Source organism: Leptinotarsa decemlineata, unplaced genomic scaffold, assembly GCF_025532065.1.
Source record: "Leptinotarsa decemlineata unplaced genomic scaffold, Ldec_3_MD MMD2_tig00000035_RagTag_RagTag, whole genome shotgun sequence".
Classification (NCBI taxonomy): domain Eukaryota; kingdom Metazoa; phylum Arthropoda; class Insecta; order Coleoptera; family Chrysomelidae; genus Leptinotarsa; species Leptinotarsa decemlineata.
The window spans coordinates 11,827,582-11,846,654 of record NW_027412540.1 but is presented as its reverse complement, the minus strand read 5'-3'; the positions used below and the strand labels follow the sequence as shown (position 1 = coordinate 11,846,654).

The window sequence follows — 19,073 nt, the reverse complement described above, 5'->3', positions numbered from 1 at the left end:
AACGCTGGGATCTCAGGTGTCGAGTAATTCTGTGTGTCGACAGAAATGATATTCAAAATCCTTAATTTTAAAATCATCTTTCCTGAGTACGCCTATATTTTTCGGTCGTTATATTGACTGCTTATAGCTTTACGATAGGTGAAGACAAGACAATGGCAATTTGTTAGATTAACAGAAATTTTACCATTTGAAATCTTGTCGTAAGCATGATGTTCAAAAGGTAATTATTGATTTGGATGTCACATCAAACGACTACTCGATTGCTTGGAATTAGGTGAAAGGAAGACACGAGAATGGAAGATAAATAGTAAATATTCATATAAAACCATGTTTTGATATGTCAACTAATGGTAAAGTATCTCATACTAGTTGAAAATTATAGTGGGATCAACTATTTCATCGAAGGAAGTAGAAAATTCATCGAATTTCTATCGCAGTCGGTGGAATATTTGCCGGGAACTCCATCGATTTGAACAGCCGCGAAATGTCGGTTAGCTGAGCGCACTCTTCGCCATGTCACAATTGGTTCATGGCTACCAGTGGCGGCCGGCGTTATTCTCTTTAGGACTTGATCTACAACAATACGAAAGCTTTAGAAAAGTTAAAATTGGCAATAGATCAATGGGATGCCATCATAATCTACCTGTTCTAAATTTCTAAACTAGAACTTACTGATTTACTCCCGAAAAAGTGCGGTATTCTGGAATTCATTCATATAGAATCAATAAGTATGGTGAATATATGTCAGTAGGGTTAATTTTCAATGAATAACATGACGTACACATCTAGAAGACATTCAGAATAAATGTTTTCAGTAATATCTGACATCTCATGTCAGATCAAATATATCAATGTCATAATTTTTTTGAATTCCTAGAGATATAAAATTATGTAGAAGTTATTTATGATGTTGCCAACATAAACCCTCCTACCTTTATAGAAAGATTGTGTTTCGCACTGACGTTCACAATCTTAATATGAGATCGAAAGGTACTATAACACCACTAATCCATAAATCATCATTGTTTGAGAGAAGTTTTTCCTATAATGTATCGACCACTTACAATGCTATTCCAAATGATTTCAAGAATATGAAACTCTCCTCCTTCTGAAGTTACTTTCAGATACAAACTGGAAGAAAAAGCCCTCCTATAACAGCTACTTCCTTATAAACATTGAATTACACGAAAGGAAAATTCTTTCGAAACGTAACGAAGAAAGTAGAATTGAAACTTTCCATGCTTTTTATCACTTTCATTTGTAACTAACGTTACTGCAGTTTCGTCCTATAAGGACATTTTCAAACTTATACATCAAACATAGGAAGGATTTGTACACAGTATACTGAATGAAAATTGAAAAATTCCACTTGTATGGAACACTGTCATCCTCTGTTTGAAGGAAATTGACAATGTTTCGTGGTGCATTTCATCAGTTCGGACTTCCATTGTCCAATATGATATCAATTGATTTGAAATCCCTGAAAAAATCTGGACGGATGATAACTGGATTTATTCCTTCTAGATCTGAGTATTTATAGGTCATTCGACTGCTTCCACCTATCCCTCTTCCCTCTCTCAGCTTCATTGGTTTTTAGCGGGAGCTGACCGTTTGGCGGGAGTTGGTCGTGTTCCGCGTGATTAGCTGTTTTCATATCATTTCAAGGTCGAGAGTTGACGATCTTTTCAGTTTTGGCAAAAAAAGTAAAAGTTTGCAGAGTTTCCTCTCGAAGACTCTGATCATGGAGAACTTTGCCAATAGTTCTTTTTACTGTTTCAATCAATTTCTCCCAAGCTCCTTCCATATGAGGTGGAGAATAAGGGATAAACTTGAAAGTGATTCCTCTTCCAGACATAGAATCAATTAAACTGGATGGGTCCATTTCTTCTATGGCTTGATGTATATTTGCTGCACCTCTCAGATTCGTCCCATGATCGCAGAAAATAACATGAGGTTGTCCTCTTCTTGCAGCCATTCTCAATTCTGCTTGAATGGTCGGGTCGATGTTGAGGCTATGGGTTATTTCAAGGTAGTGGAACAGAACTTCCCATCTTTTCCCTCTTCTTTTACCAATTTTCACGAGAATTGGTTCAAAGTAGTCTACTCCTATATTGACAAATGATCTTATTTTCATTTTTAATCGTTCTTCTGGTATTTGTCTCATCATGGGCGGTAGTGGTTTACTTCTTTCAATTCTGTATCTAGGACTTCTGGAGAATGTTGTTCTAACCGCTGCTTGGCCATGAATCACCCAGTATTTTTGTTGGAGTTTGTTTAGTACCAGTTCCATTTCTCTATGAGAAAATTTCTCATGATAATGCTGAATGAGCAATTTTGTGAAATAGTACTTTGAACTCCATATAGCTGGTTGACTAACATCTCTTAACAATCATTTTGACACATTTGTTTGGCCAGAGAGAACCATGATTCCATCTTTTAGTTTAGAACATAGACTGGCAAGCTTACTACTTCCACTCAAAGGTTTTCCATTCTTGAGGCAGCGTGTCTCTGAGGGGACACTCTATTGTTGTGCACACTGTACTCAAATTTTCTCAGTATCAGATATCTCCTCTTTTGTCAAATTGGATTCGAACCTTTTTCTGTTTTTGAGAATGTAAATAAATGTCAAGCACCAAGCTGTAGAACGAATTAATCTTACCCACTTGGAGAATCTTTTTACAAGTAGTGAACAATTTTCATTGTTCGTAATGAACAGACATTTTCCAGACTTTTTTTGTTCCAATTCAACATCCACTTTACACAAACATTTTATGTTTATGTTGTCTTTTTGGCACGGCCAAAGTTCCTCAGACTATCTGAGAAAGTGAGGCCCAGAAAACCATTGGTCTGAAATTATTTTCTCTCCTAACGTCCATCTTGTTGCTTCATTTGCAATATTATATTCAGTTGGAATCCAGTATTAATGTTCAATTTCCGTTCGTTCTTGCATTTCTCCTATTTGAAAGGGTTACAAATGGTTTGAAGTTTTTTCCATCACCTCTTATCCTATTCAAACGCATGTTGATTCGGACCAAAAAAATGTTCGATTGATAGGAATTTCCAGTTCTTTTTTTATCAGCTGAGAAAGCCGACTTGCCATGACTGCCTAAAGTTCCAACCTGGGTATAGATAATGGTTTCAACGAAGAAATTCTAGGTTTTGCCGAAATAAGGCAAACTTCGGTTACTTGAATTCGAACAACTCGAAGAAATACTGCTGCAGCAAACGCCTTTTCACTGCTGTCGTAAAATTTGTGAAGTTCGGTAGCTATAGCTGAAGGTATAAGGTAGCTGTAACATCTGGAAATTTGTATTTCAGAAACTCTCTTGTCCATTTTTTCCAGGAAATCTGTAGGTCCTGTGACAAAACATCATCCCAGTCGATTCCAGATCCCCATACCTATATCCTGCATTAGAATCGTTCATCTATCGCTGAAGGGAAAATCAAACCTAGCGGATCAAAAACAGACATCAAATATCTCAGAACGGTAAATTTTCAAATTTAAATGAAAAATTTTAATTTTCAGTGTCCCACCACATGCCTATTATTCGATGTAGAGGAGTTTCGTCAATTTTCTTCGTTTAGGCTGAAACTAGTTCATCGGCAAGCTTTTTGAGGTAACTCTCTTATCAGTTGAGGATTTTCTAGGTGACGTTTATTGTACAATCTTTTCATTACTGTTCACTTCAGATAAAACGTGAATCAATTTCTCCAAACTGCCGTCTTTATTGAAAACAACTGGAAATAAAATCGAAAATGATTTGCAAATATTTGTAATTGTTTGATAAAACAATTTAATGTCATTTCTAGATGTATTTTCCTTGTCATTTTCTCCTAGTCTTTCTTTCATTTCAAGTGTTTGCTGTCGGTGGATAGATATATTTTTTACTTATTGGGCTATGGCACCTCTGTGTTCTTGTTCATTAACTTACTCTTCTCTCGAAGCCAAACTAAATGTTTCAGATTGAAGATGAACGCTATCACGAGTACTGCCATTTTGTTTTTTTCTAGCTCAGCTTTGTGTAACTCTTCTTTTATCTGAAGCAAATGTAAACTTTTTTCTATTTCTTTCTGTTCCATTTCCAGATTTCTTCGTTGTTTCTCTATTTCTATAGCTTTTCTCTTCATTTCCAAATTTATAGAACTTCTACGGATACATTCAGTCTTTCTAAGAATGCTTGAGCGTACTTCCTATTTTTGGTCATGTCTCAAGCAAATTGGCTCTTTCACGACTGTTTTCTCGAACCAGCCATTCAAAGTTTTTGGAATTTGGGAACGAGTTGCCTTGTCAAATTGGTCGGGCCAAACATAATCTATCGATAGGCTTCGATTCAAACCGGCACCAAGTCTTTTGGATATACGCTGCTCCATATCGTGATCACGTCGGTGTCACCAATGTTATTCTTTCAGAATAATTGATCAACTCGAGCCAATAAATCCAATTTTAGTCAAGAAGAAACTTTATTGATGTTTTTTACTATTTTCGATCTTCAACTGACAAATCTTGTTTACAAAACAAATGAACACAAAATAAATATACAGAATGATAAATAATGAGTGAATATCCACAAATCCATTTTCTCGAAGATTGAAATTTGTTTGCCAACCAATTCGAAGTTGAATTCACAGGGTGTCATATCATACCACTCACTTGACACCACTAAGCTATTTGGTATCAATTAACAAAATGATAATTTCCATTTCAAAGTCATTCCACTAGCCGTATTTATTTTGTGAATAAAAATTAGTCTGCTATAATGATAAGACTGAAGCCGTTCTTGTACAGAACAGAAAATACTGGAGAGTCATAATAATGCGGTAGGAAAAAATGTGTTCGCTTCGATAAAACAGAATCATTATGAGTATACCATGACAATGTCATAAATTATTGTAACTGTCAACTACTGTTCGAATATGTTTCGACATGCCGTTTTTCTATCAAGAAGAATGTGATATGATACTTAGAGTCCTAGTGGTTTTCCAGCAAAATAGCGTAAGAGCACTCCAACACTACATCAATTCGTTTCCCGATCGTGAATTACCTAATCGTCGTTTTTTTGCTGTACTTTATTGTCGATTTAGGAACAATGAAAAAGTTTATGTGAAAAAGAGAACTAAAAAACGTTTCGTTATCTCTGAAGATACATAAATTGACGTTTAAGTCTACTTTGAGGTTAATCCAAATAATTCCATCAGAGATTTATCTAGAGAAGAAGCTGTTCCACGGTCTGTTATTCAAAGAATACTGAAGGAACATAAAACCAGTGCAGTGTTAAGACCAGTGCAAACACTTGAACCTGGTGACCCTGAGAGACGACTGGGGTTTTGTCGTTGGTTTATGAATAATTGCAGCCGAAATTTAAACTTCGATAGAAATATTATATGGAGAGATGAGGCTGATTTTTCAAAATGTGGGATGTATAATAGAAAAAATTTGCATTATCAGAGTAGACATAATACATTTCTAGTCCATCCCCACAATCCGCAAAGAAGATTTAGTATTAATATTCAGTGTGGTCTATTTAGAGGAAGAATTATCGGTCCATTTTTCTACTATGGTTCTTTGAAGGGACCCCGTTACATTAATTTATCAACAAGAGTGTCGGAAGAGTTTTTCAATGATCTTGGGTGGAGGCTCGTCAGATGATCTATTTTCAGCAGGATGGAGCATCAGCCCACAGTTTCAGTGGCGTAAAAAAATGTTGCGAGACTGTTTTGGAAACAGATGGATTGTTACAAATGGTCGTGTTGAGTGGCCTCCTCGTGCACCAGAGACACCTCTAGATTTTTATTTTTGGGGAATAATGAAAATTGAGGCGTACAAAATAAAACATAAAAATGTAGATGAACTGAAAAATAATATTGAAACTACAATTGATAGAATTGATGGCCCAATTGTATTTGAAGCAACACGTAGTGTCAAGAGAAGGGCCCAAATATGTGTTTACCAAGTAGGTGGTGTTTTTGAATATTTTCTCGATATTTCATAGCTCTTCATTCGCCAAAACAAAGAAATGTTTTGTACTACTGAAAGAAATAAATATTTCTCCACATAAGCCGCTCATTTTCAACTTTAGGAAGAAAGGTGATATGAGCTTTTTCATTGAGAATGTTATTACGAATCTAAATGTATGATAAAACATAGGGTATGAAGAATATCATTTTATGATAAGTTTTGAAAACGCCGCTGTAATTTTTTTTTGTTTTTGGAATGAACAAGGCCATTAAAATGCAACTAGTTTGCTCATTTGACCGAATTCGTAGCATCAATAATAACGAAGTTGGCAATGGTGCCGACTCAATTTGGAACACCCTGTATAGTTCGCGATAAGGTTCAGTTTTTCATGCAAATCGAAAAGTTCAATTATTTCATAAAAAATGCTGAAATTGATCTCGAAGTACCATCCACACGCTTCATTATACGTCATTTTCTCATGAGTGATACAAATCTAATTCCCAAGTCGAAGGCTCTAACATTCATGTTGATTGACTTCAGTATTGAACAAAAAGTTTTTTCAATATTCATTACGTAACGAATCCTAGTCTGCAATCCATGTAATCCACCTGCATTTTCTCATTGATAAGGTCCGATTGTCGAAACTTGATTCCGAACTCGAAGTTTGTATAATCTTTGAGATACACCGCATCGAAATTCGATATAGTCCCAATACGATAGTTCATTTACAACACAATTGTTGAAAACAGTCAATTTTTTTATATTCCAATACAATAATCTCACCCTAAACATGAACAAGTCAGAAATATTCTCCATCTCTGACGGATCACTTTGAAATTTGGAATGATCAACTTTTTCATCGATCACAGAAATTAATATTTCATTCAGAATTCACCAGTCTACATGATCTGACTCCATATAGTCTCGACTATGTTTTCCTCCTTAAGTAATTATGTCAACAAGAACTCGATATTCAAGTTTGCAACATCATCCGTCACCTCAAAGTTTGGACATCATCAATATTAGGTATATTCGATTTTTCATTCAATTGAAACAAATGGTTCCACTCCTTATGATATGCAAAATATTGATTATCGTAACGTTGAAAATCTTTCGAACTCACCCTGTATAATATTACTATTTTCCGGGTTTAAAAGCCGCTTCACTGACGCTTAATAGGCCCGATTCGCTTGCTTCCTCAGAGCTTTATACATCTTGAGTTAATATATCCGATGACTATACGGGGTATAACATGAGTACGTTGAAATTTTCAAGTGACGTATTCCTGAGACAATTTTAAGAAAAAAAAATCTATATGAACTTGTGTCCGAAAATGCTTTCTTTCGGAGATACGGGGTGTTGAAATTAAATTTTTTGTTCGCTTTCTGAAAATAACTCTTGCAAAAAATAAGTTATTTGCATGTAATTCGGTACCCCGGGTACCGAATTACATGACAGTAAACTTTTGGTACTTTTCATGAAAAAATCTAATTCCCACACCTTTCACAAGTAAAAAAGGTACACCTCCTCAACAACGCTGCAGGTGATCGTTTTCGAGATATTTACAATTTTCTGTATCGATGCATATTACTTAGATCGTAGGGCGCTAAGTGAAGTTGCTGACAACTTTACAAAAACTAAGTATGTGGTGGATCTCGTCAAAATTAATAACTTTCTCCTATAAAATTTTCGACGGAGAATACAGATTGTTGAAATTTTTTGACACATGGTAGGTTTTTGTCATATGTTTTTTTGCAATTTTATTTATTTTCATCAAACTTCATACGCAGTATACCCGTACAGACTTCTTCAAAATGGAGCATTATCAAATTGCTTATTCAATCCAAATTTTGAAAAATTGTCCCACCAGACACCGTCACCCTGTATGATTATATTCCTGACATTTCGAGCCGATGTTGCTATTAGATGGCGATATTCTGATCGATTGTCAACCCACGTTGGTGTTGCGGCTGAGGTATTTGTTGAGTATGCTGACGACCTATATTCATTTTGGGTATATACACTTTTTTCTCTTTCTAATTAAAAATGAAAACCATGATTGTTGTAGATGATAGTTCAATGAAAAATGACATTTCATATTCTATGACAGAAATGGCGCCTAATAACAGATAATTCTGAACTTCGTGTTCCATAATCAGTTAACTCTGTACTACCTGGAACGGACCCGACCCGTTTTCTATAAAGCAGAAATTGTGTCAGGAGCAGTTGAAAAAAGAGAGATAGCATTATTCAAGGTTACCTTTCTTTGCCATACTCAAGCAAATAAGTTATGGTTTGATGCATAAAATACCTTTCAGGTATAAATTCAGCTATTTCTGGGATTATATTCGTTCAAAGGGTATGATATTTGTGAAGATATACATTTGTGTTTTTCTAGTGTGCTTTATATTAGTTTCGCTTCCTTTGTGTGGTTTAATAAATGCTTGATTTTGTTGGTGTTATTTGTTATTGGTCATAGTTATGATGAAATTGCTAATTCAATTAGATGCTAGTAGGAGATTTGAGCCGGTTCTAAGCCTCCCCCCACCACTATGACGTATTAGTTGCTTTTTTTTGTTGTTGTTTGGTGAAGTCAAGGCGATGTGACCTTGAAGTGTCTGGTGCATGGATCGTTCAGAATTTTTTTTCCGGTGATAAGTCTCTCCTCACCACTATGATGTATTAATTGCTTATTGTTGTTGTTTAGCGAAGTCAAGGCGATGTGACCTTGAAGTGTCTGGTGCATGGATCGGTCAGATTTTTTTTCATATGAGATTTTGTGTGTGTGTATGTGTGAGTGTGAGAGAGAAAGAGAGGGAATGCACGGTACAGGGTTTCATCATGTGCTTGTCTATGTACAAACATACGTCTGCATACTTCGAAGATCCTCCAAGTAATGAATGTTCCATCGGTGTGAGCCCACCAAGTTAGTAGTGGTGTGACGTCACAGCAGCAGCAATCGTTCAACGGAAAGATAGCAAAATGTTCACTACACGACGTGTGGCTGAGTGATGCGTATTCATCGGTCTGCCTCACCTCTCTTGATGCAATGAAGGCTGTGACGTAACGCATCGCTCTACCCCAGCAGCAACCGTTCAACGGTAGGAGAGCTAGATGTACACTCCACGGCGTGTGGTTGAGTAATGCGTATTCTCCCTCGATGTGTTAATGGCTGTGACGTAAAGCATGACTCTACCCTCACTCTCGATGGTGACGCGCAGGCGGCGAGGACTGTGCTATTTAAGAAGCGAGCGAGTGTTGGTTATGTCAGTTTTATCGAGTGAGTTAGTGAGAACATATCATAGAAAATGTATTCGTGTGAATGTGGTAAATCTTTTACTTGTAATGACAACCTTCGTCGTCATCAGCTCCAGAGTTGCCAAGGAGGTCCATCATGTAATTGTTGTAATGTGACGATTCCATTGATTCAAGTGAATTCTCACAATAGAAGTCTGCAACATAAGAATAATACATGTGTACAATTCAGTGATGGTGTTCAAAATATAAAGAGTGCCTTCAAGCGTCGGATTGCTACAAACAGGGTGCAGAGTTCCATTGTCTCCACCGATTACATATTATTCTTCAACGGAATCAGGTAGAAAGTTATTGAATCATTAGAATCAGCTATCAGGGTTCACAAAATCATCAAAGTGAATATGGAAGTATTTGAGAGTTATATTCTGCAAACGCAAGACCTGGAGGAAACCAAATCATTGAACTCAGAGAATAGAACAGTTGACTAATCTACTGATTTGAATTCCTTATTTGATGGATTTCGAAACGGAATTATCTCTCAAACTACAGAATTCCAGGAACGTGATTCAGGTAAGCATTTCCATCATGTTTTAATTGGATGTATCAGTAATTTTGATTTGTAATTGAGGTTGGACTTGTGAAAAAATAATATTTCTGGAGGTGAACATCGATAAATACAGCCCGCTCCGTGGATGTTCATATTTGAAGCTACCTGAATGTATCGAGTGAAGGAAGGCCGTGGGTAATGTCCATAATGAAGATCAGCATTGTTCTGCATGGGCTATCACTTCAGCACTACATTCTGCAATCGATAGAACGTCAGAAGTTTTATCATATTCACATTTCAATACTGTCATAGATGTAACAGGTATGAATTTTCCGGTCAATTTGAAGGATATTGTGAAATTTGAGGACAATTATGATATTTCATTTGTTTGAAGTTGATTGGCATTGTTTCATGATGAATTTCACTAGTTCGGACTTCCATTGTCTACCATATAAAGGGATTTCAAATCATTTTATATAGTAGACAATGGAAGTTCGAATTAGTGGAATGATATTTCAGTTAATGTGTACGGTTCAGAAAGTGAATTCGAGGAGGGTGAAATAATGTATGAAATAATTGGACCATTACGTTACTCTCAGAGAAGACTTAGGAGACATGTCAGTTTGTTACTAATCCCAGATAATTTCGGTAATAGTCATTATTGTTGTGTCAAAGATCTTTCAAGATTAGTTTCAAAACAATTACCGGCTCATGAACATAAGAAATATTTTTGTGATGGATGTTTATTATATTTTCCTAATGAGCAATTACTATTACGTCATAAGATGAATGATTGTGATCACTTGAGTACTACAGCACCATCAACCAATTTCAAAGTCAATGGATATGGGAAAATGGTACCTGAAAATATACTAACGTTTGAAAACAAATGAAGGTACCTATTGTAGTGTATGCTGATTTTGAATCAGTACTCAACCCGATTCAAACCTCTAAGCCAAATCCTGAATACTCGTACTCGAACAAGACATTCAAACATGAGCCTTATTCATTCGCTTATTTGATCAAATGTTCATACAATAATGATTTGTCAAAATTCGTATCGTATAGGGGTGTGGATGCAGCCCAGAAATTTGTCAGCGAAATTGAAGATGATTTGGAAAATATTTATCAAAATCATCTCAGGTTTCCTATTCCTATGGATGCACAAACTCCTGAGGAAGAGGAACATTTTGTTTCTGCTACAAATTGTGGCATTTTTTCTTAACAATTCAATGATGGTGAAATTGAAGTGAGAGATCGTCATCTCACAGGAAAGAAAAGGTCCCCTGCTGCTCATTCATCATATGATTTGAATTTTAAATTACCAAATTTCATTTCTATCATTTTTCACAATCTGAGTCGATATGATTGTCACTTATTCATAAAGGAATTGTATAAAATCAAAGATAAAGTGGATGTCATCCCACAAACTAATGAGAAATATATATCTTCCACAAAACATCTCTATACACATTCCTATACGGATAAAGATGATAGGGTGAAGAATAATTATTTGAAAATGATATTCATTGATAGTTTCAGATTCATGCCTAGTTCTTTGAAGAATTTAGGAGCCAATTTAACATCTGACCAGTGTATCGAGATGCGCAAACATTTCCCACAAATTGAAAATTTCAATTTAATGAGAAAGAAAGGTGTATTTCCCTATAGTTTTGTTGATGAAATCAACAAACTGAATCATCCAAGACTTCCAACCAAAAATAAATTCTATGATGAACTCAATTGTGAATATATCAGATAATGATTATATGAGAGCCCAACTTGTATGGAATTTGTTTGAGTGTCAGAATTTGGGTGAATACTCTGATTCATATTCAAAGTCAGATGTGTTACTATTATGTGACATTTTTGAAAACTTTAGAAATATATCTGTTGATAAATATAAATTGGATCCGGCACAATACTTCACCGCACCAGGATTATCATGGGATGCCATGTTGAAATATACTAATATTGAATTGGAAGTACTAACTGACATTGATATGGTTCACTTCTTTCAAAAAGGTATATGTGGTGGAATCAGTCAATGTAGTGAAAGGAAACATAAAGCAAACAAAAAATTTTTACCGAATTATAATCCAAATGAACCATCTTCATTCATTTCATATTTGGATGCAACAAGTCTATATGGTCACAGCATGTCACAATCATTACCAACAGGTGAATTTTCATGGTTAACATCTCATGAAATTCTCAATTTTGATGTAATAAATGTGGATGTTGATAGTCCTTATGGATATGTATTGGAAGTGGATATACATTATCCCCAAGAACTTCACGATGAACATTCCGATTTTCCATTCTTAGTTGAACGTTTGATACCTCCATATGCAAAATCGGAAGTTCCCAAATTAATTCCAAATTCAAACGATAAAAAAATATATTGTTCACTATAGAAACTTACAGCAAGCTGTCAATCATGGCTTGATAGTGATGGACACACATAGAGTATTGAGGTTCAAGCAATCATGTTGGATGAAGCCCTATATAGATTTGAATACTGAAATGCGTAATCGGTCTGATAACAAATCTGAAAAATATTCTCACAAACTAATGAATAATGCAGTCTATGTAAAAACAATAGAAAACATAGACAATAGAATTGATGTTAGACTCATTACACATTGGGAAAATATAAAAAGAAATATAGGTACTAGTTGTCTCATATCGTGACCAAATTTTAAAAAATGCTCCATTCTTACTGACAATTTTGTTGCTATTTAATTGGCTGGAGTAAAAGTTCATTATGATAAACCACTGTATTTGGGATTTTCCATTCTGGAATTATCCAAAACAGTTATGTATGAGAAGATGCGTCCTTACTCTACACTGATACCGACCCCCTCATTCTCGAAGTGAATACAGACAATTTCTATGAATTTATCAAAAATAATATAAATGAGTTCGATACATCTAATTATGAAATGGGAAACCAATTCAATATTCCAGTGACAAAGTCAGTTCTGGGTAATTTCAAGGATGAATTCCCAAATGAACCAATAAGCAGCTTTTACGGTACAGGTGCTAAAGCGTATTATGTGAAATCTGTTTATGGTGAACTGAAGAAGGGCAAAGGCGTCGAACGATCTGTTATAAAGAATGAATTGACATGCGAAGACTATGAAAAACTCATCGCAGAAGTGAATATGATATTCAGGAAGATGAACTCATTCAGAAGCGTATTACATGATATTTACACTGAATTGAAAAATATCGTATCACGACGACAAAATATTCATCATTCCGAATACCACTCAAACTCTTCCATGGGGTCATAGCGATATAGAGTTTTATCAAAATGATCCTAATGACAACATTCGTTGGGTATCTGAAATCGTTCATTCTTTTTCTCAAGAGAGCGCCTTAGACCAACTAATCAATTTGTTGACTGTTAAGATGAATAACTGAATTATCATTCGAAGTGTTGTTGCTTTTTCCTTCAAACCGGAACATTCATTATTTGTGATTATTTCATTGTGATTTTTTTAAATTGAAGTATTACTTTCATCAAGTTACTTTGATGAATATAAAAATGATAAAAATATGTTATTTGTTTCACTTATATTTTTCCTAACCAATTACTGCAAAGTATATAGCATATCGTAAATTAAAGGAATATCATTGTGAAAAGAATCATCGTAGGGTACACAATGTCTGAAAAGATAGATAAGTTCAGTAGAAAAAGAAAATGGGGTGGTAATGTCATTCGAGGTCCTCCCGGGAATGGATTTAAATTAACAAAAGATTGACATTATGACATGCAAAGGAAAATATTGAAGAATACAAGCGAACCAATTGACAAGAGTGATTGTGTTACTGTGTCATATCTTGAGGGGGAAATTAATGGAACAAAAGCGGTCATACTTCTAGCCCTACAAGCTGCTATACAATTCACAATTGGTAATGTTGCTCGCGATGCACGTCAAGCATTCGATGATAAAATTGCAGAGGCTCGGATAACTTTGGCTCGTAAATATGATAATCTTAAAAGTGTCGTAGAAATGAAAATGGCTGACATAACAGCGTCTACAATGAGAAAATATGACGCTTTGGAACAGAGAGTTGTAGTTTTGGAGAAAAAACATGGTGAATGTATGTATGTATGAACTTTGGGACGCTGCGCGCGCAAAGCGCGCGCTTCCCCCCTTCACCCACCCGGGCGGGCAGGGAGCAGGGGAACCAAATCACCTTCCGAGCCCCATCCACAACCTCAGGGCCCTGCCCATCACCCCACCCTCAACTCCCAACACTCGCGCATGCATGCCCCCACCCCCATTGCACGTGCGCGCCCCACCGCATTCCCACCACTCGCGCATACATGCCTATACCCCAAAGAAAGCACTCTTCAACATTCAGTACGACAGCTCAAGTCATCGAGTCAACACTCCAGTCTTGTCTGCAGTCCAGTCAACAACCGGAATCTTGAGTAAGTTAACAATGTTATATTTTTTCATCAACTAACTTTGTATCATTTTACATTTTCAGAATGGCATCCAACACCCAGGAGTTGAACAATGCGGTGACATCCATCATGCCTGTGACAGACCAGGAGAAGGCAGCCACTTCGAGAGGTAGGGTCCGATCTCTCAGCCCTGACTTATTCGAGAAGGAGGAAGAAGTCAGGGTTGTGAAGAAGGTCTGACAACGACCTGCAGCGAGGCTTGGTCTTATTGAGAACAACCGAGTTACTTGCAATAAGACTAATCCCCATGCAGGTAGTTGGCCGACCGCTTGTAAGAGCTTAAGACCCTCCACGCCGCCCGCAGCAGCACCAGCAGTGGAAATACCTAGGGCGCCTTCTCCGGAGTGCGTTGTATTGACCCCGTTGGTGGTGCCGCTTTCACCGCTGCCATCAACACCGGCGAATCTCTAAGCTTTGGTGCCACAAGTGCGACAGCCTATTGGAAAGGTGAGGGAAGAGATGAAGCCTTTCCTTCAGAGGTGCAGGGAAGTTGAACTTGCTTCCCGATCTAGTGTAGCCGAGTTGGCTAGCATTTCTCGCCAACAGTATGAAATTGCTAGCCAACGAAGCAAACTAGAAAAACAGATTGCCGAACTGACAAAAGATTTGACCGAACATCATCGGAAGGAAACATCTCTGGAGGAAAGGCGAAAAGTAGTGACCTCTCCGATAGAGCGATTTGAAAAATTGAAGACTATGTTGGAAACATTTTTTGTAGATGAATTGTAGATGAATTTTAAATGAAAGATTAGTTTTAGGTTAATTAGGATTATCGAATTATGATAGTTTTACGTTTATATTGGTAATTTTAGAAAAATAAAAACAGAAGTGAAATAAAGGGTGTACATTGTTTTCTGTTTTAAAAATCTCTGTTTTAAAATCTGTTTTAAAATCTGTTTTTCCGTTAATCAGCTGCCGCCCCCATACGAACGACAACTCTCAGAAGTTGACAAAACTTGTGCGAGCTAAGGACTAACGAGGTCTTACCTTTTAACCTGTGATTCCTAACACGGTTTTGGTTTGGTACACATTGAACAATGCGATGGTTGGAACATTTTTCTTCATTTCGTCTTCATTATTTTTTTTAATTTCAATTCCAAGTTCTTCTAGAGCTCACAGCAATTTTTGAGTTCTCTAATCTCTTGTAAATAATCTCTTGGGATGAAAAAAAAGACATGTTTCATAATGGAATTAATAAGTATATTTTATATTATTCATTTCTACACACAAGATTGCATAACCCTTACCTACGTGCCACTACCACCCTCACCACTTGAAGAGTATGAATGTAGAAGTTCCTCAATGTAATATTCAGTTGAGTAGCTACCGCCAGCATGTCAACAACTCAGGAAGCTGATTCCACGACCGAAACCCATTTGGAACCCCTGTCAGAACCTAGAACTCCTGACTACAGGAGTGACAACGACGACGACGACGATTCGGACGTGGACATGGAAGTCGATTCCACTACAGAGCCACATAGAGGTCCTTCAACGTAGAGTATCCGGATCCTAATATGGATACTGATCCAGAAGCTGCTGCCCAGTGGTCGAGGCGGCTGGCTTTCTTACGCAGAATTGAGAATGAACTCAATTCTGATGACGATATGTAATCATTTCCTCGTTTCTTCCATCCTTTCCTATCCTTTCCTTTCCTTTCCTTTCCTTCCACGGAGTACAGACTTTTTGGTTGGTGTACACGAGGCACTGCAAAGTTGGGGCAGTGTCTGCCTCCCTCTTCCTTATTAGTTTTAAAAGATATGTTTCACAATGAAATCAATAAGTATAATTTCATATAATTCATATTGTATCTTATCCATTCAATTATCTCTTTCATTGAATATAGCTCATGTCATTTTGCAATTCATTTCCACTTAATCCCCTTTCCTCCCCACCCCCTTTCAAAAGTATAAAAGTAGGAATTATCTGTTGGAATATTCAGTTAATCAGCCACTTCCAACATGAAACCTGATTCAACTACTGAACCATTCAGTGTCCCAGAGCATCAGCCACCTTTCTACGCCTTCATCCAAGTACGTATCGTTCACTCCACGACGGGACCGCACGGCATTGGGTATGAACACATGAATCATGATATTCGAATGCAGGTGCAACATGTTACCGGCAGCGATGAAGGGCACGTTTCGGATGGAGGTTATCCAGATCCTGACGGATGGTGGGATCCCGATTGGGATGACCCACTACCCGGAGACACAGATGATGCCGATGCCGATGCCGAGGAATTCGAGGATAGACCTCAACCATCCGCAATCCTCATCGAAGATAGTCCTCCACCATCCCCCATCCTGATTGATGACGATATGTAATCGTTTCCTTGTTTCTTCCACCCTTTCCTTTCCTTCCACGGAGTACACACTTTTTGGTTGGTGTACACGAGGCACTGCGAGGCTGGGGCAGTGTCTTTCTCCCTTTCCCTCATTAGCTTTTTTTTCATATTAATCACTCAGAGTTTCTCATAATAATCACTCAGAGTTTCATGAAGATCATCATTCTTGGTGTTTTCGAATTTCAAGCACTGAATTGTTCTACATTTACACTTCACCCCTCCATTTTATTTTTTCCAATATAAATATAGCATCAATCCCAGTTATACATCATTCTTCCACAATGTCGACCCATCCACAGGACCCATCCAGGTTCATGAAACAGATTCAACATGCGTTCATTTCAGTACAACCTTCGCTCAATTTCTGCAACGCATCTATGATCTTACTGATGATTTCCCAGAACGTATAGAACAAGGTATGCAAGAGAAAGTAGATGTAGAGTTTGAGATGACTGTTGATGAGTTAGACAATCTAGATGATTATGCGGACGATGCCATTAGTATATCATCTGATTCAGATGATAATGAGGACGACATCATTAGTATATCATCTGATTCAGATAATTCAGATGACGACACCATCATTATTGTTTCTGATGATGATGAGGAGCATTAGTCCATACCATTGCATGGATTAATAAAAAAACAGCCTTTTTCAGGGCTACAATTGAAGACTGAAACAAAAACAGCTCTTTTCAGAGCTATCATTATACTTCAGAGAGAAACAGGTTCATATCATTGTTAACATTAGGTTAACATTATAGTCTCAAACAAAATGCAAGTAAAAGTACCATCATCCCACTCTGAAGTACTCATCATTATATGCATATATATTCAAATTGCCAACCTCAACTTTCAGTTAAAGTAGTACTTATCATATGCAGAGATATTCAATGACTTGCAAATTCCCAACTTCGACTTTTCAGTCAAAGTAGTAATCTGTCATATAATGCACAGATATTCAAAGACTAACAAATTTCCAACTTAGGCTTTCATTAGTCAAAGTAGTCATTTGTCACATAATCTGTGAATACTACTACAACTACTGTTTGTGTGAATAATGTAGCCCAGAAAAGGGCTGTTTTTTTTGACCAATAGGTCCACGGTTATTCTGTCACAGGTTTGACATCATTGCATATTATGCATGCCGACACTCTCGTGAAATTTGTGAGAGGTCTTTCACATGCCTCAAGCCAATACTGACCCAGCTGCATCATAGAGACCGTATCATGAATGTTAACATGTTAATACCAGTTATTTTGAATTCATTTGTATTATTTTCTCTCATTTTAAAAATGCATGCAACACAGAGTGTTCCTCTTAAATGACGAAGATCGTCACATGCGTGGACAGTTTTGTGAGAGAGCGCATGCGCCAGTTGATGAAAGAGCACATGCGCTAGTTTATTTTCTTCTATGAAAGGTGAAGTATCAGTAACATCATCACCTTTCCTATTCACATTCTTTTGCTATCACATATCATTCCTCAGATCTAAATAATCATTATCATGAGCTCTATGCCGTTGTTGATTGCTGAAGATGGTTCACCACTTTGATATCGATCACACTGATTTTGAAAATATTCCAGTATTACATTTATCGAGTCAAGATTCGATAAATGATTTTGATATTAACGACTTCGTTAACTTTGCGAATGTGCCGGAACCAAATGAGCAAATTATTATTGAAAATCCAATCGTTTCGCAATCATCACCACTCACACACCCTTCATCTACCCTTCCTCTTGGTGTTGATAAGAAATCTAGAACAATCAAGAGGAAAGTTACTAATGCATCTTCATCGATGCACTGTCACTGATGTCACTGATGTCACTGACTTCAGAGAAAAGAAAGAATCGAAAAGTGTAGTGCGAGAGAAAAAACCCACAACGAAAAGTGACAGATCGAAGAGGAAGCCAAAAGGTTCACCTAAAGAAATGAAGGGTGATCTGAAAGCTGAATCGCTATCTTCTTTCAGTCCTCAACATCGGTTTGAAGAAATGAAAAAGAAAGCAAAATGCCGTCTTGTGAAGGCGCAGATGGCTATTGCTGAACTTGGAAAGAGTGAGCGGGCTATTAATGTTAATAAGGAAACTCTTCAAGCATTAGATGCTAAGATTGCATTAGCGAAAGTTGAATTGGCTAAAATGTGTACAGATGCAGATGAACTCCGTTTGAAAATTGTTAAAGAAAATCAATTCAATCAACGTTCGAGAATGCAAGCTCAGGCAGAGCTTGAGGAGTCAACTCAACTTTATAAGACGGCATTATCAGTGAGAGATAATTGGCGAAAATAGTTGGAGAGTGCATTTCAAAGTGACGGCGATTAGTTTTGGGAATGATAAAATGTTTTCAATATCGTGAGTTGAAAAATATAAGCGGGAATGGAGTATACAATCAATTTGGTTTGGGAATGGCTGGGGCAACGTTTACCGCTGCAATATTTTTCAATTCACATACTCATAATTGAAATGAAAACAATAATGAA

The 19,073-nt window shown here is 36.9% G+C and overlaps 1 protein-coding gene and 1 long non-coding RNA gene across 2 annotated transcripts; both read right to left on the bottom strand.

The window, feature by feature from the left end:
* Positions 1 to 294: 294 nt before the first annotated feature.
* On the bottom strand, positions 295 to 996 carry LOC111506964 (uncharacterized). The gene is made up of 2 exons (XR_002722326.2): positions 673 to 996; positions 295 to 573 (listed from the first exon to the last, which is right to left on the bottom strand). It is a non-coding gene; the product is annotated as an uncharacterized lncRNA (long non-coding RNA).
* A 664-nt stretch (positions 997 to 1,660) lies between these two features.
* On the bottom strand, positions 1,661 to 2,290 carry LOC141481116 (uncharacterized). Its single transcript, XM_074172231.1, has one exon. It carries the CDS (start codon positions 2,288 to 2,290, stop codon positions 1,661 to 1,663), a length of 630 nt encoding a protein of 209 aa, XP_074028332.1.
* Positions 2,291 to 19,073: the final 16,783 nt, after the last annotated feature.

Bases quoted from the DNA above. Each gene is read 5' to 3' on its own strand.
- LOC141481116 (XM_074172231.1), bottom strand. From the start codon at position 2,290: ATGGAACTGGTACTAAACAAACTCCAACAAAAATACTGGGTGATTCAT.